Here is a 22,618-nt window from a genome sequence, read left to right as displayed (position 1 = left end):
GGACAAATAATTTTCGTCCAAATTGACAACAAATTTAGCAACAAAGCAAAAATTCATCCTAAAGTAGCAATGAACTTTGCAACTAAATAATTTTGTCCCAGAATTAGCAACAAATAAAACTTCATCTCAAATTTCGTTTCAGTTTGACAACAAAATTTATTTTTCATTCCAAATTCTACGATAAATAAAATATTCGTTGGCACTGTTGCAATGAAAATGAGATTCGTTGCAAATTCTGCGATAAACTAATATTTCGTTGTATATTTTGCGACAAATTTAAAATTAATCGTAGAAACTTAATATTTTAATGAAGCCAAATCTGAGACAAATCCAGGATTTGTCCTCAAATCTGGGACGAATCCAGGATTCATCCTAGAATTAAAAAAATAAAAAAATAACAAAAAAAAAAAGATTCGGAAGCCCTAAATATGGACTTAGAGATGTTGAAATTTAATAAAATAAATTTCTATATATTTGTACTTTTCTCCTGATTATAAAAATATCCTCATTTGTAATTTTGACCAATACATTTCATGTGGTGATTTTTTAACATGAATTAGGTCAAATTCGTGTTAAAAAATCACAAGACTCAATTTATTTATTAGGTCAAAATTATGGATGAAGACATTTTTATGATCAGGAGAAAAGTATGAACGTATGAATACTTGTTTCATGAAATTTTGACATCTCTAGGTCGATATTTAGGACTTATGATTCATTTTTTTTTTTGTTTTTTAATGTTTTGAATTCTGGGACGAATCCAGGATTCGTTCTAGAATTTGAAAAATGAAAAATAAAAAAAATGGAAGCCTAAATATGAACCTAAAAATATCAGAATTTTATGAAATAAGTTTCTATGTGTTCATACTTTTCTTCTAATCATAAAAATATCCCCATCTATAATTTTGACTTAATATATTTTATATGGTGATTTTTTAACATGAATTAGGTCAAATTTGGATTAAAAATCACCACACTTAATATATTAGGTTAAAATTATGGATGAGACATTTTTATGATCAGGAGAAGAGTACGGACATATAGAAACTTATTTCATGCAATTCAACTATTCTATTCTTCATATCCTAGTTTGAAACGTGATAAGATTGATTGGTGGACTATTTGTAAAACCAAAGCATGAAAAAAAATTGAGGCACGTTGGGAAAACATTGCATTTCAACAAGAGGAAGTTACGAACACCTTTCAGATTGAGGAATATATTATTCCAACTTTACAAGATCTCAACGGTGTAGTGATAAATATGGATACAAGTGAAATTGATGATGATGATGATGAGGGGAAGTAGGAGGAGGAGGACAAGGAGGATGAGGATGACAATGAGGACTTTGATTTTTGATGACGGGTAAGGTTCGTTAGCTTTATTTAAAAGAATTTCCATATTTTTCCATATGTGGTACTGATTTTTTTATAAGAACATTTACCTTTATTATGTAAATTTACCAAAAGTATGAGTTTTTTATATACTGTCTCATTTTAAATTTTATATGCTTTATTTGTTAATATACTGTATTTGTTCCTACAGGTCATTAAAGGTGTCATTTCATTTTTTCCTCCCTTATTCTCTGAGCTTTACGTAAATATGGTAAGTTTTTTAATGTTCTTTTTTATGCATTAAAACATCAAATTTACTTTATCCTATATTAGAATTTTTAGTATATGTTTTGACAAGGTGGACGTAGATGAAGATCACAAGATCATATAGATTCATCACTTGTCAGTGTACCTACGTCACCCCCTGATCAGACAGGACCATCTCATGCATCTTCTCTAGCGCCTTTGCATTCACCCTGCTGATACCATTAATGCAGTCCCCACAGATTTTCTTAACTCAGCAAGAAACTCATTTGTTGAGTTTAGAAATGATAAAGCTTTTGTAGTCCCCATCAGAGATTTGTAAATACTATAAATTATTTTATTTTTTGATCTATCTTAATTATTTAACATTTCTTGTTGGTAATTTAATACAGGTTTGAAAATCCTATACAAGTTATTCACGAAATCAATAGAATCATGAATAATCATTGGGAGGAGAATCAATGACATATTCAAGCACTCCACCGGCCACAAAAGAACTATGATGGAGCGAGTTCAAGGTATATCTGCTTGAGTTTATATTCAAATTTAAAGTGAATATATAATTAATTATTTTTTTCCATTTCAACGGTTAAATAATTTGCACCCCACTGATGAAATGGAAATCAAAAGAATATTTTTTTAAAAAATGTGACGATCACATTAGGCATGTATTGAATCATGCCAAGAATTGGGGAGCCAAATTTCATCACCGATGAAAATTGAGAGAGAATCACCAACTTTTGGGCAACGGAGGAGTGTAAGCAAAGGAGTAACCTGAATTGAATGATTCAATCTTACAATTCTAGTGACTTCGCTGCGATATATGCAGGAAGTTCCATTAATATAGATAAGCATAGACGACGATTGATAATTTTTAACTTTCTCAATAGTTTTTTATCTATATCAAATTATTTCATTATTTGTAATTATTTTTTTTAGACTAGGGATATGGGGAAGGTGTCTACTTTCATAGATATTTTCACCCGAACTTTTACAAAAAAAGATAAGACTTGGAATGGGGCTAGAGCAAAATTAGTAAAGGTTGGGATTTTTATTTATTTGATCTTAATGTATAATTTAGATTTTATTAGTTAAGTATCTCATCTCTCTTAATATTATATGTGTTTCTATTATATCTAATCAATATCATATGCATTTTAAAAAATAGGAAAAATATGATGAGCTCGAGCTAGCCCAGACATAGTCACAAGCTGGTGCTGATATTCAGGGGTCTGGTTCCTCTATTGGTAATAATTTTAGTTTATGGCTGGAGGCCAGTGGAGGACCAAAAGAAGGAAGGATATTAGGGATGAGTTCCTTGAGCAGAACCCAAAGAATAGCTGGTACATCTTCTTCCACACTAGCACTAAGGGCCCAAGTAGATACCTTGATTGAAGAGGTTAGCAATCTGAAGGGAATATTATTGCAAAGAGATGAAGAAAGGACACAAAGGGATCAAGAAATGAGAGAGTTGCACCGACAACAAAACTTGATCATGCGACATCTTCAGCTACCGCTCTAAGTCAGATTTCTCCTGATGACGGTGATAATAGCAATGGCGACCATGATGTTGGTGGTGATGGTTCATCAGGATTTTATTTACGTATAAATGTTATTTATCTTATAATTAGTGTTTTAACCATTAATCCATGGATTGTGGACCTTTCAATTTTTTATTTTAATTAATATTGTTGTTTTATTTTTAGCAGGGTCAGTGAGCCAAAAATCTATGTCGGAGAAAAAGTAAGTATTAAATAACACACCCTTAGTTGAACATGTTGTACTTGTAATTTTATTTATTTATTTTTTCTATTAGTTGCTTTTAAAGAGTTAATGGAAGAGTTAAATAAGGGTATCATTCTTTTTACAAACTTGTTGAAATTTGCAACTACTACATTATTAGCTAGAATGCTGAATTATGATTAGAGTTTTACTAGCAGCAAAGTAACCATGAGCACTAAATGCAAGTCTAGTATCAACTAATTGATCTTGACTATTTTGTGTTTTCATCATTTGAGACCTTTTCATGCGATAAGAATTTTAAGAAGGTACCCCATTCTCTCCATATCAGATTGAAACCTAATAGGATTTTTGTAGCTACAGTTTGATGTAGTGAAATAGGTTGTATTCAATTTAGGATACTTATAGTTACAATTTGATGTAGTGAAATAGGTTGTATCATATTTAGGATACTTGTAGTTATAATTTGATGTGGTAAAATATGTTGTATCATATTGAGAATACTTGTAGTTACAATTGAATGTGGTGAAATATGTTATAACATATTTAGGATACTTGTAGCTAGTGGAGAGGAAGGTGCAAAGGAAGGTGTTGAATTGTAGGACTTACAAGCATAGTGGTGCTTGGCAAGGATTGCAGAGCAGAATTATTATTTGAAAACACTCCTGGGTTCAAAGCCTACTAAAAACATTACCTGAGAAAAAAAATGATTCCTTTAATTCTTAATACAGTAGTTATCAATTAAAACAATTAATGTTTCATTTTTGCATATGAACCATAAGGGCAGAAAAAATAATAAATTAGTGACAAATGCATTCAAATTCATCGTGTTACATTATTTGTAAGTAGCAAGACATACATATTAATATTCAAGCTAATTGTCAACCTCTAATATCACTCTAACTTTATAATTTAACTAATTATTTTTCTTGTTAGAAATGATCTGTTTTGTTTGTATGTTTTTATGCAGGAAAAGAAGATTTGATAGAGAAGAGAGTTTGTAGAAAAAGAATATGAGTTCATGTATGTATTGTTTATTTTGAAAAAACTTGTATAACTTTTAGGAGGTGTTAGATTTGTATTACTTTTTGAACCATTGGACTTGTATAAGTTCTTGGACTCTTGAAGCAGCAGGGATCTCCTGGTTCGCAAATTGCGGACCAGGGGATGGTACACTGATCTGGACCTCATCTTTAAATAAGTGGGGTTCATTCAAATCAAAGGTCCACATGTAGTGGACCATCCCCTGGTCCGCAATTTGCGGACCAGGAGATCTGCTCTCCTCTTGAAGAAGAAAGTTTTTGTATAACTTTTTGAGAACTTTGAAGTTGTATTATTGTAAAATTGATTTCAAATATTAATAGATGTGTATATATGCTAAATAGGATGTGTTAATTTAATTAGGATGTGTTGAATATTTATGATATGATATTTAATTTTGTTGTACACAAGTTTATATGTATTGGATTGAAAATTCTAGAAACAAATTGATTCTGGTGGAATTTTTGGGATTTAGGGATGAATTTGGTGATAAAAAAAAATTATCGCTAAATTATCATAATTTACTGTGTATCGATAATTTTGCGACAAATTATTTTTCGTCTCAAAATTCGTTCCAATTTTGGGACAAATTCACATATTCGTCCCAGAATTTGGGACGAATTGGTGAATTCGTTTCAGATTTTGGAACAAAATTTGGGATGAAAATTAATTTATTGCATATCATAATTTTTTTTGTCATTATTTTTGTCGCCAAATTTACTGCAAATTTGAAATGAAAATTAATTTGTTGCAGACCACAAATTTTTAAATATTTTTTTATCATCAAATTCGTTGTAAATTCTGCAATAAAAATATTATTCGTCGCAGGGGTTGTTTCCGTTGCAAATTGTCAATGACAATTTTGCGACGAATATTATTTTTGTTGTAGAGTTTGCAATAAATTTGGCGACAAAATTTTAATTCGATGTCAATTTCATCGCTAAATTTGTCTCCAATTTTGTAGCAATTTGCGACGAATATTATTTTTGTTACAAACTTGGCGACGAATTTGGCGACAAAATTATTATTCGTCGCTAATTTTATCCCCAAATTTGTCGCCAAGTTGGCAACGAGAATTTTAGGACGAAAATTTTTTTGTCGCAGATTTCGTCCTAAAAATTTTTGCAACGAAAATATTTTATAAATTCATCCCAAAATTCGTCCCGAAACAATAATTTTTTATAGTGTTTAATTAATGGAGGTGTTAAATATGAATCTAGTTTATAGAATATAAATATTATATTTGTAAAAATTAATTAATGTTATTATTATTAGTATTAATGGACTGATAACAGATTTGAATGATAACGGATTCGAATTCTAAAACGGATTGTGATCCTTATCTTCATTCTCCTTTCCATTCTATCTAGAAATGAAATACGAGAGTCCTCGTCCTAATTCCGGTGGAAGATCAAACTCCAATCACTTTTTTTTTATATATTTAGTTTGATCCCAGCAAGAAGCTGAGTCGGATAGAGGTTGACTGTGCTGTCCTCGGTATTGACGGAAAGTCGTGGAGATGCCTTGTTGACCTGGTACCTACCAAAAAGGTTTCCACGGGTGAATGACGGGGGTGATGACTGAGACGATGAGGTGAGGGCTCTGCACACACTCAGACAAGCCACCCTCACATTAGAGGCCAAGAACCAGGGAAAAAGTCCCCGGAGCAGACCCTCAGATGCTCAAGTCAGGTACTTTTTCCCCCCAAAAGTACAATGAAATGAAATGACGAAAAGTAAAGGACGAATATGAAAGGATGAGTGAGCGTACCTGCGTAAGGGAAAAGCCTCCCTTTTTATATGGCAGTGAGTACTTCTGGAGTCTGACAAGTGTCAGGGAATGTCGGGTGTCAGGATTTGCCTGGCGGTGAATAACATGTGACATCTTCCTATGGGCCGGAAGAGAGATCGGTGGATAGTGAGCCCTAAACCGTTAGCGTATTCCCTGACATGTGGTGATTACTCTATGACAGGTTGTTACGATTCTCTGGTTTGATTGTCGTATAGTGCATGCCCACCTAGGATCGTTAACCCTGGACTATGTCCCCGTTCTTAGACACCTTGACCTGTGGGCACAGACCTGCATTCCCTGGCCTGTGTTTGTCGTCCCGTAAATCCAGATCTGTATGTCCAGCCCTGCATTTGTCATTCGGTAAATCCCAGTAAATACAGACCTAGGCTTACCGCCCTGCCAATCGAGACTCTTGCTTGCCGTTCCTTAAGTCTCGTCCTGTATGCACGACCCTGCTCCGTATTTTATCTTGTAAGTCCCGACCTGTAAGCCCTAGTCCGTCTATCCTGAACTGTACGTCCTGGTCTGTATATCCTATTCTGCATGTCTTATCCTGTAGGTCCTGACCTATAAGCCTTAGTCCGCCTATCCTGAACTGTATGTTCTGGTCTGTATATCCTGTTCTATATGTCTTATCATGTAGGTCATGACCTGTAAGCCTTAGTCCGCCTATCCTATACTGTATATCCTGGTCTGTATATCCTGTTCTGCATGTCTTATCTTGTAGGTCCTGACCTGTAAGCCTTAGTCCGCCTATCCTGAACTATATGTCCTGGTTTGTATATACTGTTCTGCATGTCTTATCCTGTAAGTCCTGACCTGTAAGCCTTAGTCTGTCTATCCTGAACTGTATGTCCTACCTTCTGAGTTCCTACTTGCCATGTAGGCATAAACCCTGAATACCACATAGGCTCGACCTTGATCGTCATGTAATCTTGACTTTTGACCACCCCGTAGGCTGGACCTTTGACCGCCACGTAAGCTGGACTTCTGACCTCCACGTGGACTTGACTTCTGACCATTACATGAGCTTATCTTCCGACCATGTCAATTATCCGATCCCTCTATCATACATCGTATCATAGTTGATTGTCAACTTGAAGATCATGACTTCGAACCTCGATTCAGGTCCAGATTTACAACTTTATTCGGCTTCCTCGGTTTATTATTATTTTACAATTTTGTCAGCATCTTATATATAGAATTGTTTGAATTCTTTGTGATTCATATGCGATGGCAATTTTCAATCTTTTAAACTTTTACCTTTTTCAAGATCTACCAATATGCCATTAATATACTTCCTCTTTGGCTGTTACCACTGATGGCCAATGGCTTGTGTCTCCCAACACAAGGATCCTGTCTGTCCCAATTTGAACATATAGAAAATCTAGAGTCAAAAGATTTTGATTTTGATTTTTTTTTGAAATTGTATCTGTTGTTGTAACTTTTATGGGGAAAAAAAAGTTCGTACATATCTATCTCGCTTGTCATTAAATCAAACAAGCACAGATGGTTTTGCAGCTATCCAAGGGCAATGCGTGCCAAAAGATCTTTGTTGGTTCAGGGCAGCTGGTGTGCTTCTGTAATCAAGACAATCTTTAATCATGATCCTGCACACAATCAATCCCTGCAGGCAAACAGTGTGCGACATGGTATATGGCAGTGGCAAGTCATCGCTCATGGCATCCTTAACATGTGTTGACCCTTATCATGATTCAGTAACAATTTTGTATTAATGAGGAGATCCAGAGTGATATGGGAAGGGAGGGTATGAGTGAATAGGCCTGAGAGAAAGATCTGCATCTGCTGTCATCTGTCAGAGCAGCATTTGCCATTTGCTCTGCCTCGTCCTATTAGTCCCGGAAGCATAGGATTGAACCTATTAAACCCTTCCAACAAAAGAAAAAAAAAACGAATTGTTTAGTAGGCAAAAATAAAATGCACCTCGTGTGCTTCTTCTTTTGTTCCTATTTCTGATTATCTCGGGATATGATTGTCTTGATTAACCCGAGACAGAATTATTATTATTATTATTATTATTATAATAGAATTAGGGTTTAAATTTTAATAAAATTAAGAAAAAGAATTTCCTTGTATTAGTCAATTATAATTTTTCAATTTATCTGTAAGACCGACTAAATAAAATTACTGGGATGATAAATTTTAATTTTTAATATCATTGAACTGTTACAATAACATATTTATAGAAATTTTTTTAAATAAAAAATTTTATGGTTCATCATTTTTTTTTCTTGCTATGATATTCTCATAGAAGACTTGAATCTATCAAAAGAATGAGATTCCTATGAAATAAAATTTTATTCTCATTTTACCCCATTATTCTAACCATTTAAACTTGATTTGTCAAATACATTTACACTGTTTCCATGATTGAATATATTTGCACTGTTTCCACCTGCCCCCAGACCCACCTGCCTGTGCCCTCTTCTGTGCATCCTGGGGTGACTCCAGCTCATGGAAAGGTTGAAGTCTTCGCTCAAGTTCCTCCATGGAGCCATCACCGACGATAAGCCCACAGCTCCTACCTTCTTCCACCTCCACGGCAACGACTCTCCCACTACCTCATCCAACCCTTCCCTCGTCGACCAAAGTTATCTGACCATGCCCTCCTCCTCCTCCTCCTCTTCCTCCTCCTCCTCGAGGACCATCAGAGCCGTCGACGACATCGAAAGCTTCTCGCTAGGAAAGGTAAGTTCCAAACGCTTCTTCTTCTCCCCGCTCACCACGAACTCCATAATGGAGGAGGCCAAGCTGAAAGCTGCCAACGGCGACTACTCGCGGGGCTGCTCCTTTTGCGACGGCTGCATGACCATCGCCATCGCCTCGCGGGACCCCTATCGTGACTTCCGCACGTCGATGGAGGAGATGGTGGCGGCGCACGGACTCCGCGATTGGCCTCGCCTCGAGGAACTGTTGCATTGCTACCTGCGGCTGAACGAGGAGAAACACCACAGGGTCATCGTCCTCGCGTTTGCCTATCTGTTATTGCAGTTCTAGCTGATCTTGTAATATTCCTTTAATTTTGTGGGAGGATGGTGCTAGCGCTCTTCTCTCTGCTCTGCTTAGTGGTTTTCTATTCCTATAGAGGATGCTTTCTCCCAACTACTCCATGATTCGCCTGCTTCCAGTTATATTATTGAACACTTGCTGATGTGCGCTGCAGTGTACTTCTCCACTGATCACTGTTCACGCTTGTTGGGTGGGATTCCGCATTCTCCCAAAACGCCACATGGTGCTCTTACTCTGTGAGGAAGAAAGGCTAGATATGGGCCAACAAAATGTCTCTGCATCATCCTTGCCCATGGCTCGACATGGCATTTCTTGCATCAGCTAGCACTGCCCTCTACCACATGCTCTGGGCCTCATTAACTGCCGCACAAGAGAGTACAGGTTGAGAGTTGATGCCTATTCCTATTCCTATTCCTATTCCCATGCTTATAAACGTACAGATCAGGGCATTCTTTGATTAAATTATAATAGATAGATGCTATCTCCAATTCTCCATCCGCTTTTGCTTAATCCTCTTCCACCCTGGCTGAGGTGCATGTATCTTTAGTTTTCTTCTCTCCTTCGTGCTTGCTCTGTCTTCTTTGTGCCTTACAGTGCGCCACTGAAAATCTAGTCAATTAAGGGGTCTGCAGGTCCGTCCTCCTTTCAAGGAGAAGGCTGTGAGATACGAGAGGGGAGTGCAGATTTGAATGTTGGTTGGTGATCAGTATTTTCCGAAATCCCACCTTTTGGGAATGAATATTCATTGAGCTTGGACGTCCATAGCTTTGGGGGAAACTCTAAAATTCCTACTGTTCTCCTGTTTTAGTTTAGTTATCGTGGAGTCTTGCTATGATTTCACTGTCCAAAGGTTTTGGATTTTTATGATGATTTTGTGGTGATTGTGTGGCTATGATGTGTATGCTTTGTGTTGATATATCTTCATTGTCGTATATCATGATCATTCCTGAATTGTTAAATTATTCATTTGTATGTTTCATTGTAAAATCCTTACATTGGATTATATCCATGAATCTTGTAAGGGGCCTTTTTGCCTTAAGCAAGGGGTTATTATTATTATCGAGGTTGTAGAGTCTAGAGACTTCTCACCTAGTTCTACTCTTGTGTTCATTGGTACACAACCAAGTTGAATGACATAACATCAAGACATATATAACCAATATTGGCTTAAGATGATGATAGACCATCTCCTCTCATTTTGTTCTGCTTGCATGACTGCTTAATTCTATGGCTTCAAACTATTGATCCACACGAACACCTATCAAACTTTTTGAATTGTGTAGACAATCCAAGTTAGTTTGGAGCAAAAGGTGATAGCGATTCAGTATATCATTAGCCCCCTAATTAGATATAGACAAGTAAATTATAGAAAATATTTTATCTTAGTATAATGGTCCTTTGCACAAGAGAGGTTAGACATCTAAGGTGACGTTTGGTTTAGAGGTTTGGAAATGAGGGAATGGATTGATTCCCAAATCTTGTGTTTGGTTGATGGGAATGGAATTAAGATTTTGGAATGAAACTAAAAAATTTGGGTATGGATGAAATCCACCCTCTCCCTTGGGTTTTGATGGAATGAGAATGAGAATTAAGTTTTGGATGAAAATACTCTTAGTATATTTGTTCAATTTTTCTTTCATTTCACTCTCATCATACTTTCTCTCTCCTCATTCTATCATCACATTTTCTCTCTCAATATACTTTCTCTCTCTTCATTCTCTCTCATAACACATTCTCTACCATTTTCTCTCTGTATTCTCTCTCATCACATACACTCTTTCATCATTTTCTTTCTCTTCGTTCTCTCCTTATTTTTTTCATCATACCTTCTCTCTCATCATATTTTCTCTCTCCTCATTCCATCATCACATTTTTCTCTCTATATAATTTCTCTCTCCTCATTCTCTCTCATCACACATTCGTTATCATTCTCTCTATATTCTCTCTCATCTTTTTCTCTCTCTTCATTCTCTCCTCATTTTTTAATCATACTTTCTCTCTCCTCAATCTCTCTTATCATACTCTCTCTCTCTCTCTCTCTCTATATATATATATATATATTTTTTTTTTTCGAAAGGTCCAGGGGTCGATCCCCGGGGTGTCACTGCCTGGGGTTAATATCTCCGTCATGCACTTTCCACCTGTGTACCTGCATTTACCTCCCTCCATATCCGTGGGACCGGCTCTAGGGGGGCCGCTGATGTGGCGGTTCCACATACTCTCTATATTTTCTCTCATCATACTCTCTCTCCTCATTTTCTCTCATCACACTTTCCTCTCTCTTTATTTTTTCTCATCACACTTTCTCTCTCATCACATTTTCTCATTATACTTTCTCTCCTCAATCTCTCATTTTCTCTCATCACACTTTCTCTCTCTCTCTCTTCATTTCTTTCCCATCACTCTTTCTCTCTCAACACACTTTCTCTCTCATCATACTTTTTCTCTTTTCAATCTCTCCTATCACGTTCTCTCTCATTTTCTCTCATCACACTTTCCCTCTCTTCATTTTTTCTCATCACACTTTCTCTCTCATCATATGTTTCTCTCACATTCAACTTTTTCTTCTATCTAATTTTTTTCTCTTATTTTCCTCTAAGGGTAAAAAAGGAAATTTAGATTCATTTTGATTGAAAATATTCAACTAACAAAATATTATTTTTAAGAATGATACCCAAATGCATACCCATTCCCATTCTATAATACTATGATACTCATTCCCATTCCGATTCCTAGGAGAGAACCAAACGACACCTAAGTATTTTATATCCATTGAGAATTGACTCTATTAAAACAACACAATCCAAGTTAGATTGAGTGACACTCTTCTTCATGTAAAATATGATTAATTATATTGATAGTTGAGTTAATTAGATAGTTAACTTAGGTCCCGGAGCAAATGCATAAAATGGTTATATTCATAAATTTATTAAGAAATTGATTGATCATGGAATAGTGGATTGATACTTATGACTGAATGAGTGATGTTACATGGACAATTTCAAATAGAGTCATTAATGGAAGGTGCAAATGGGGAATGCAATCAAAAGATGCTATACTTCTGGGCTGTTCATTGTGAGTACTTTTCGATTTACCCTGATGGTCAGTGAAAAAATTCATTAAGACCAAACCGATCACCCCAGAACTAATTGGGTTTATCATTAATGGAAGGTGCAATCTCATTGACAACATCTCATTTTTCCATGTCCATCACATGATGTAAGCCGACACTCAAAATTCCATGTGCAATCTCCCAATTCTATGTGGTTTCCAATTTACTCATCCTCCACATAGCCTTGTTTGAGATTAATTGGAGGTACGATAATGACAACACATTGTGAACTCAAATGAGCAAGGAGGGACAAGGGAGGGAATACTTGATGGTGGAGTGAAGGATTAAGTCCTCCATTTGATGAGCTAATATGAAATTTCAACATACACACTTATTTTGCTAGTAAAAAATAAATCTCAATTAGGTGTTTTAATGCTTTAAGCATGAAGGAGAGTTTAGATTATTAGATGTGGATTGACTATATAGATCCAATAATCTGATTTGCTAACATTAATGAGTTGTTAATTGGTTATGAGATCTTTCAGTAGACGACAATTGCAGGATGAGCCTTGGATATAAAAGGAGAAGACTGATTTCAATTTAAGCATCTTACATCTTGCTGAAATCATTAAGCTTCTTCTTCCTCTCTTCTCTTTCCCATTGAGACAAGGAACTCTAGTTGTTGCTCGATTCCTGTAGAAGGTCATGCGTTGTGCTCACAAGAATTCATCCGGTGACAAGGAATAATAGCTCATGCGATGGATTTAGGTCATCCTTCGCTTGTCATTGCGTTCGGTTTTCTAATGTTGCCTTAGAGATGATGATAACTAGATTCTACGATGCATTATATGGTTTCGTGTTGATGTATCACTATTGCTTTCAATTGGTATCAGAATTTAGGATTAACATATCATATATATATTGATTTTACATTCGATTCTATTTGGATGAGCGAATTGATGTATATTCATCAAATATAGCATTGGATAGGCTAGGTTTTCACCTACATTTCAAGTTTTTCATCTTATTTCATGAAGAACACGAAGAACAATGGTTGAATATGATTTTTCCACCTCCACTCGCGAGTAAAATGATGTTTGTTCAAGTAAAGAAAATGAATCTTGTGACTAACAGTCGACTAGTAAGGACTCCTAGTTGACTACAAGGCTGGAATTCGCTCACAGAATGCTTTTAGTCCAACTGGACAATTCGATCGACCCTATCAGTCAACTCATGCTCATGAGGTTACATACAAAATGGTTTCAGCTTGACTGAATAGTTCGATCGATGTTATCAATTAACTATCATAAGGACCAGTCAACTACCATTCATAAGATTGCTTATAGAACACATCTAACTTGACTGGAGTCAATTGAACTTCCATATGGTTTAATCGAATGGTGTTCATCAATTCATCCAAAGAACGTTTCTAGTTTGATTGTGCAGTTTGATTAATTCCATTAGTCAAACTATCATAAGGTTCAGTCAACTAGTGTGGGTGAGCTCGAGCTTAGAAGCTTTCTGACTCAAGTGATGAGTTTGACTATTGTTGACCAGTTGACTATTGTTCATTAGCAATTAGCTGATGTATCCAAGACTTGATGAATGTGGGAATCGACCGTGAACAATATTAGTTGATTGATAACTAATATCAATCGATTGATAGCTGATTAACTGTGTTTTCAATAGTTTTTTTTTCTTGTATTAGAGAGGCTTGAGGTATTTGTGTAGAACCAATATTATCATCAAAAGGGAGACTTGAGGTATTTGTGTAGATGGATGCATATTTATACTAAAGATGGTTGGACTAAAGAAAAGTCATTCTTTATGCCGGATGTATGTTTAAGAAAACTCACAAATCAAGTTTCGCTTCTATGTCATGCGTATAGAAGTGTGGCTGATTAGAAGTGTTGTAACTGATGCTAGAAAATATAGACTAGCTAAGGAAACTCATACATAAGGGAATCATGTGCATGGTGTTTCAACCCAAAGGAAGTAGGTTGTGTGGCAGATGAAGGTAATTATGAGTTATTTAGATAGTACTGCTAGCAAATTGTATTTTAATTTTAAAACTTAATGTAATATTGCACTAGGTATTTCATTGGATGCCCATAAAATTACATGTTTGATTGTTGCATTTATGTTACTATACAACTAAAAGATACATGCTTTGTGTAGTTAAATTGAGTTGTGTTCTTTGATTTTGTTTATGTAACACTCGCAATATCTGTCAATTTGAATAACATTTCTGTGCTTACTAGCACAAACTTTGGATTGAAAAGACCATATTAAGGATTTATTAAGTTGTATGGATCTAGACTTTATATTTAGACATGATCGTCTTGTACCTTTGACTAGTGATTCTGTTGGTTCCATGCAGCCGACAAGAGGGGGTGAATTGCCTAAAATTATAAAAATGTCCTTCTCGTTCTTTCAATTGGAATTAGATAAACACTTAAATAAATTAAAACAAAATAAAAGGAAGGTACAAGACAACCAGGTTTACTTGGTTTGTAATCAGAAGATTGCTACTCCAAGAAAATTCAAGCTCACTACTATCTCCTTCTATGAGCGAATTCTCGGAGGCGGAGAAGTCTCGTACACGTGTTGAAAGTACAACTATGAAAGATAGAGTAAGAAATTCGAAGTACAAAAAGTGTTGTATGTAAACTAAGTGAAACAGAGCTCTATTTGTAGTACTCTGGTCAAGTTTGTTACTGACGTGGCGAGCTCTTGGCACCTCCAGTGAGGCAAACTCTATCTCCATGCAACGACTTTGCAACGGCTGGAAGATAGAATTTTTTCATGTTTGGGCGCCTGGACCGTTGCTGATGTGGATCCAAAAAGTGATCCACTGTGATGAGGCACCTGTTCGGTGCCTTGGTGGTCTCGGCACCTAGACGGTCTGGCCGCTCGGATGGTCTGGACACCCAGACCAATCAGCTAGGTGCTGACTATTTGGCGACTTCTCTAGTCGCTGACTTTTTCTCCGGTCGCTTGGGTGATGCTTTGACCTTCCAGAGTTGAGTTCACCCGAGCCCAATTCTGATCTTCTCCTCAAGCAGTCTTCCGCTCCAGTTTTTCGTCCCTTGGAAGTGTCACACGCGTCCTTCTCGCTTCACCAGTGTACTCTTCCGTAGCTTCTCGTCTCTCAGATTCACTGAGCCATTGACTCAATTCCTGTGCCATCATTCTCGTCCATTGAGTCTTCTGCTCGACTTTTTGCACTCCTAAATCTCTGCACACTCATACGTAAGACATTAAATGCACAGAGTCTAACTTGACTTCGTTAATCACATCAAAACTCTGGGATACTTACAATTTCTTTATTTTTGATGTGGATCAATCTAAGTTAAGTCAGGGTTAAACCAAAATAGTAAAATCAATAAGTATGCAAATGCAATTAATAAATATGCAATGCAATTCAATAAATTGGAAAAAATTATTCCTCGCCTAGACTTAATTTTATTTCTTCCATTTTGATTATATTAAAAATAGGGATAATCATTGAAAAATTGGAAAAATTTTATAAAGGTTACATTAATAGTGGATAAATTTTAAAAAATTGTGGAAATTAGTTTTTGAAAATCTAAATTTTTATGATTTAAAAACTAATTTTTGAAGAAATGATTTTAAAATTATTTTTAATATTTAAAAAATTCTAAAATTTTTGTCACTATTTAACATACTTATCCAATATCGAGATAAAGTTTTCAAACAACAATGACATTAATATTAGTGAAAATTAATTATTTATACAAAAAGATATATTTTCAAAGGAAAATAATTAAAAAATAGATTTTGAGCTTAAAAATTCTTTTAACTTTTTATAGATATGTAAAACAGAAAGTTTATCAGTAAAAAAAATTAAATTTTTGAAGATTAACTTTTTGAAAAATTTTAATTAAAAATTAACATTTTTATAAAAAAATTCATAGAAAATTAATTAGTGGTCAGAAAATTTTAAAATTATTTATTCCAACAAAGGATTTGCTGTCTTATGACTGTAAAAATTTTGAACAAAAAATACTAACATAAGTTTGCAAAAAATATTTTTCTGAATAAAACAATTCCAATCTAGAATATCAAATTAAAAAAAGGAATTTAAACTAGACATGATTTTGGAACCAATATAGGTTCCTATCTATTGGATTAATAAGATATTTTCTAGAAATAAATTTTTATGATATTTTATAATTTAACCCTTATGATATTTAAAATATCAATTAAGCCTACAATGATTTCTAAATTTTAAATTTTGAAAAGAACTTGCGTTTAAGTCTGCATCATTCTTTTTAAATAATTCTATTTGTTCTTTTAACTTTTTATTTCATTTTTGAATTTATCCAATTTTTCTAGCGGACATGATTTTGCTAAAATAATTTTTAATTCTAATTTCTCCTTTTCTAGTTGTGGATTTTTTGTTTCTATTTTACAAGAACTTCTAGAGAGTAGTTTGACAAATTATACAACTGATCAGGTGGTATAGTACATACCTTACTTACCATGTCAGTTTTATTGTTCGATGCTCCCCATTCATCGTTGCTTTCTTTTGAAGTAGTTCCTGCTTCGTCGATGCTCTCGATACTCATCTTGGATGAGCTTGCTTCGTCATTTCCTTTTTGGTGGTTTGCCATAAGTACAAGTCCGACGTAGGCTTCAATTTCTGACTCTGATGATGACGATTTTGTTAGAATTTAAGGGATGTCCTAAGGTAATCGCCTTATGTTTTTTTTCCTATTTATTTGATAAGTATAGATTCACTATTTGAGTGCATATTATATGTTTGATTGTCTTAAACTCATTTACTGAATCTCCGTAATATAATTCATAGCATGAGAGAATTTGTGATTGGATCACAACTAGTGATTATCTCTACATGTGTAATTATGAATATATTAAAATTTTCCTAGTCGTCGAATTGATGCATTCAGACATCATCAATTTTGTAAGACTAGCACGAGTTATACTCCTTGGTTCCGACAAGTAGCTATTTTCTCACTCGCTGGAGACATTGGGATGTCGAGAGTTAAACGTGGATACTGGTTATAGAAACTAGTTCATTGGAGTGACTCGTTGTAAGACTTCATATGGTTCTCTACTGATATATAGATATGTCTGAGAAGTTCTTATTGTAGCATAGTACAAGTTTCCTTCGACTTGAGGTATACAAGTCATCTTGGTCATGGAGATTTATACTTTGACATCTTAAGTAAGCATCTCATTAAGTTGTAGACCCGAGATGATTGAGTATAAGTTGAAGTGCCCGGAGGTGTTTGGATAGCCCACAGAGGATTCACCTATCATTGCAAGGAGACGTATACCCTATGACCACTCATTAGAATTATTACTCAAAGTTTTTTGTCAAAGCATCACATGTTAAGAGTGCGAGACTCTTGTACATATGTATGAGTAATTTGAATCTGTAGAATGAGGAAGTATTACTTGGCCTAGGTGAGACGTAGTCAACCTAGTGGGGATAAGACATATAGACCATATCCTGAACTAAGTGAGTATAAGACGAGTGAAAGGAATGAGGCACATGACTCACTGTAGCTGCTGAAGAGTTTAGAATGAATTATAAGATCAACTATAATTTTTCGGCTAATTGGGGATTATGATGTACTACTAGGTGTCACTCATGATTGTTCTATAATTAAGTACTTAATTATGGATGACCAAGATAAACCGAGAACCTATTGGGTCACACGTACTAACGAGTCTCTAAAAGACGTAAAACAAGTTAAAGAATAGGATTCTTAGATCAAGAGATAAATATTTGGTTGGACCATATAAGACAAATATGGAAATATTTATCACAATAGAAGCATGGATGGGTCACACTTTTTATGGAAGAGTTGGATCATATTTAGTTTAATCATGAATTAGTCATGAACCAAATTTTTTTAGTTGTGAACCAAACCAAGGGGTTAATGGACTAATTTTTGGTTAAGGGATAATGGGTTGGATTTGGACTTTCTAATCCAACTCATTAATGGGGGTTATATATTGATATGGTTGAGAGAAGATTATACACATGAGATCATTAATTGGCTTGTAAGATTTTTGGAAAACCTTAACCCAATTCTCTTCTCCTCTCCCTCTCCCCTCTCTCTTTGCCGCCGCCAACAAGGGGAAGCCCTTCCCCTTGTTGCTATGACCACCACAAGGAAAAAAAATCTCTTCCTTATGTGCTTCTCTTCCTCTTGATCTCTCTTCTTTGCTCTTGGCTAGTAACTTCCGAAGGAGAGGCTTGTACTCAAGGAGTTGTGTTGAGGAGCTTGGCGTGGATCATCCGCAAGGTACACCTAGCCTAAATTTACTTTCCGTAAAAATTTAATTATGCGATCATGTTTGGCATATTGTATCCTTGTATATGTGTGGTGCGTGTGATGTAATAATTTAGAAATTATTATTATTTTATTTTCCACTGCGTATGTTTACGAAATGTGTTTTAGCACTCATCGCATCAAGCATATCCCAACAGATTCGTCCCACTCCGCTTTCAAATTCTTGTGTTTTGTTCGGGTTAGTCTTTTGTTCTTGTCTTTCTCCTTCAATTTTGGGCAGTTGTCCTTGATGTGCCCTTTTTGTTAACAATTATAGCACCACACCTTTTGTTTGCTTCAAAAAATTTTCTTAGCCTGCAACTTGTTAAACTTAAGGATTTACTAAACTTTCTTACTATAAATGCAGCTTCATCTTCGTCGAGTGATATGTGTTTGAATCTAGTTCACCTTTCTGATTGGCTTTCAATGCTAGATTTTGAGGTGTATTTTCTTCTTTATTTTTTAAGCATGCATATCTCGATTTATAAAGTTCAAAAATAGAAAATAGATTTTTTAATATACTCACCTCGAGGTCCTTAGAGATGTAAAAAGAGTCAACTATTGATGTCCACTCGAATGTTCTCGGAAATACATTTAAAGTGTACCTTAATAAATCTCAGTTTATTGTCATTTCTCTGAGATTCGTGAGTCTGATGATTAGCTCCTTGATCCTTGAGTGTAGATGTGTGACTGTTTCACCTTCTTTCATTTTGAGATTGCTAAGTTGGTTCCGGAGCAGATCTCGCTTTGCGTGTTTGGCCTCCGAGGTCCTTTCGTGCAACTCTAGGAATTTCTCCTAGAGATCTTTGGCTGACTCGTAGGTTTCAATCTAGTTGACTTCTTGTGATTGTAGAATGCTTAGCATATGGAATTCTGCTCTGCTGTTTGATACGAAGTTGACTTGCTCCTTTTTTGTTCATAGGTATTCTTTTTTATCAGCTCCTTGCTGATCTTTATGTGCTACAAAACTATATTTTATTATTAATACTAAATCAAAAAATATTTTTAAAAATACCTTTATTTTCTTTTTCCATGTCGCGAACTCCCCTCTCGAGCTTAGGCGGGTAGATGCTTGGTCTAACCATTTCTTGTATGCTTCGATCGACGGTTAGTTCTTCTGAAGCGTCATTATTCTCATACCACTTGTTGATCCTGTGTGGCTGACAAGAGGGGGTGAATTATCTAAAATTATAAAAATGCCCTTCTCATTCTTTTGATAGGAATTAGACAAACACTTAAATAAATTAAAACGAAATAAAAGGAAGGTAAGAGACAACACGGTTTATTTGATTTGCGATCAGAAGATTACTACTCCAAGACAATTTAAGCTCACTATTATCTCCTTCTACGAGCAAATTCTCGAAGGCAGAGAAGCCTCATACAAGCGTTAAAAGTACAACTATAAAAGATAGAGTAAGAAATTTGAAGTACAGAAAGTGTTCTATCTAAATTAAGTGAACCAGAGCTCTATTTATAGTGCAAAGGGTAAGTTTATCCGTTACTAACGTGGCGGGCTATGGGCATTTGGATGGTGATCCGGGCACCTCTAGTGAGGTAAAATCTCTCTCCACACAACGGCTGGAAGATAGAATTTTTTTCATGTCAGGGCGCCAGGACCGTTGTTGATGTGGATCTGAAAAGTGATCCACTGTGATGAGGCACCTGTTCGGCACCTTGGTAGTCCGGGCGCTCGGACTAGATGGTCCGTACGCGGATCATCTGAGCGCCCATACTAGATGCTCCAGGTGCCTAGACTAGTCAACCAGGTGCTGATTGTTTGATGCCTTCTCCAATCGCTAGCTTCTTCTCCGATCACTTGGGTGATACTCCGACCTTCCAGAGTTGAGCTCACTCGAACCTAACTCCGGTCTTCTCCTTGAGTAGTCTTCCACTCCGGTTTGTCATCCCTCGGAAGTGCTGCGCGTGTCCTATAAGTACCCCGGGGTAGTTTTGATGTGGTCAACCAAGTTCAGTTAGGTCCTTTTGTATTTAATCCTTATATCTAAGTGTGCAGGAGCTTTGGAACACAAGAAGTCGAGCGGAAGACGCAACTAGTGAGAATGAGAGAATGGGAAGGGAGTTGATGGGCTAGTGGACGAGAAGGATGTGCATGACGTCCGAGGGACGAGAAGCCGGGGAGGAAGTCTGCTCGAGGAGAAGGTTGGAGTTGGGTTCGGGTGAACACAATTCCAGATGGCTGGAGCATCACCCAAGTGAATAGAGAAAAAAATGGTTAACAAGGGAAGTTAACCATTTCCGGATGAACAGTGCTGAAGGCGCCCTCAAAGGCTTTGAAGGTGCCTTCTATGAACAGTACTGAAGGCGTATTTGATGAATAGTATGAAGACACCTTCCAGCCCTTGAAGGTGCCTTCCGATAGCCATTAACGAAGATAAAGTTTATCTTCGCACAGATAAAACTTAACAGATTGAAGGTGCCTTGAACCCTCTTGAAGGCACCTTCTACCCTCGAATAAGATTTTCGATGAGCTATAAAAATGTCCCTGGAGATAGGAAATAAAACACAACTGTAACTACAACTCTTGTAATCTTTCCTAGTCTATTTTCTGAGCTGTCAATATCTGTAAGAGGCTTCTTCGCCTGAAATGAAGGAGATCTACTAATGCCCTTCACTGCCTTGGATTAACAACCATCTAGGTTGTAACCAAGTTAATTTCTTGGTCTCTTCTATTTTAAGTTGTTTAATTTCTTTTGTTATAATTGTGCTATTAATCCGAGTTGAGAGACTGGGAAAGGTTAATTTTTATTTTATAAGCAATTCACCTTCCTTTTGCCGACCATACTGCACCAACAATTGGTATCAGAGCCAGAACGCCTCAGAAGGACTAACCGCCAACTGAAGCAATGAGACAATGGCTAGACCAAGCATCTATCTGCCAACATTTGAGGGGAGTTCAAGTTTTGGAAATGTAAAATCGAGGTCTTCTTCAAGACGAATTTCGACATCATGTTAAGTATCAAAAATGGTTTCGAAGTACCCAAAACAACAAATGGAAAAGAACTCGAGGAATATCGATGGAGCAAACAACAAAGAAATGAATTCATGGCTAATGGTAAAGCTGAATTTCATCTACTTAATGTTCTACCTGTGTAGGAACTCGAAAGAATGGGTGACTATACATGTGCAAAAGAACTTTGGGAAAAGTTTTTGAAATACCACGAAGCGTCAAGAAAAGAAGAATCCGACCCTTCGATGGACACTTCGTCATTAGAGGAATCCGAGATCGAGGAGATCAACGACATAGCCCTAATGGAAAATCATCAAAGAAAAGATGAAAGCAACTCAGAGATGAGTATTGATGAAGGGGGAGGATCATCAAAGGAAAGCTGTGATGAAGGGAGAGTATCAGAACATAAAGTAAGTGAGGTACGCGCACTATCTCCCAAGCAATCTTACGAATTTATCAAAATACTTTCTAAAAATATGTGCAAATTAGGAAAAGAAAATGCTAAGATAAAAATGACCTTAGCCAATTCATACCCCTTAGAAATATATGATAATTTAAAAATAGAAAATGAAAAATTGAGAATAGAAATTGAAAAGTTGAAAAATAACCATACATGTTCTAATTACTATCAAAAACCAAGATTTATAAATTATGGTAAAATCAACTAGTACATTAGAAATCCCAGGGACAAATTAGGAAATTTTTTAAAAATTATGTACCTCCCAAAAACCAAGATTTATGAATTATGGTAAAATCAACTGGTACATTAGAAATCACCAGGGACAAATTAGGAAAATTTTTAAAAATTATGTACCTTCCAAATATTTGGTTAACCCAATAGGACACAACTTATTTTGAGTTCCTAAATATTGTTTAGATAATTAAAAAAAATTATTTGCATGCATAAATTATCTTTATCTTATTAGATAGAGTAATGCATGCTAGAAATTTAATTTACATGATTTATTCTTGTCAATAAAATCAATCATTTTTATTACCTTTATGGTAAAATTTTTTGCTCAAAATTTTATCTATACAAAATGAAATATTCTCAAAATTATCTTCCATTTA

The 22,618-nt window shown here is 35.7% G+C and overlaps 1 protein-coding gene across 1 annotated transcript; it reads left to right on the top strand.

Annotated features, from left to right (window-relative positions):
• Positions 1-8,558: 8,558 nt before the first annotated feature.
• LOC122013635 (transcription repressor OFP13-like) lies at positions 8,559-9,719 on the top strand. The gene has a single exon (XM_042569907.1). The coding sequence runs from the start codon at positions 8,644-8,646 to the stop codon at positions 9,184-9,186; it is 543 nt and encodes a 180-aa protein (XP_042425841.1). The 5' UTR covers positions 8,559-8,643; the 3' UTR covers positions 9,187-9,719.
• The last annotated feature ends 12,899 nt before the right edge of the window (positions 9,720-22,618 follow it).

This window comes from Zingiber officinale, chromosome 1B, assembly GCF_018446385.1.
Source record: "Zingiber officinale cultivar Zhangliang chromosome 1B, Zo_v1.1, whole genome shotgun sequence".
Classification (NCBI taxonomy): domain Eukaryota; kingdom Viridiplantae; phylum Streptophyta; class Magnoliopsida; order Zingiberales; family Zingiberaceae; genus Zingiber; species Zingiber officinale.
This window is presented reverse-complemented; position numbering and strand designations above follow the sequence as displayed.

Bases quoted from the DNA above. Each gene is read 5' to 3' on its own strand.
- LOC122013635 (XM_042569907.1), top strand. From the start codon at position 8,644: ATGGAAAGGTTGAAGTCTTCGCTCAAGTTCCTCCATGGAGCCATCACC.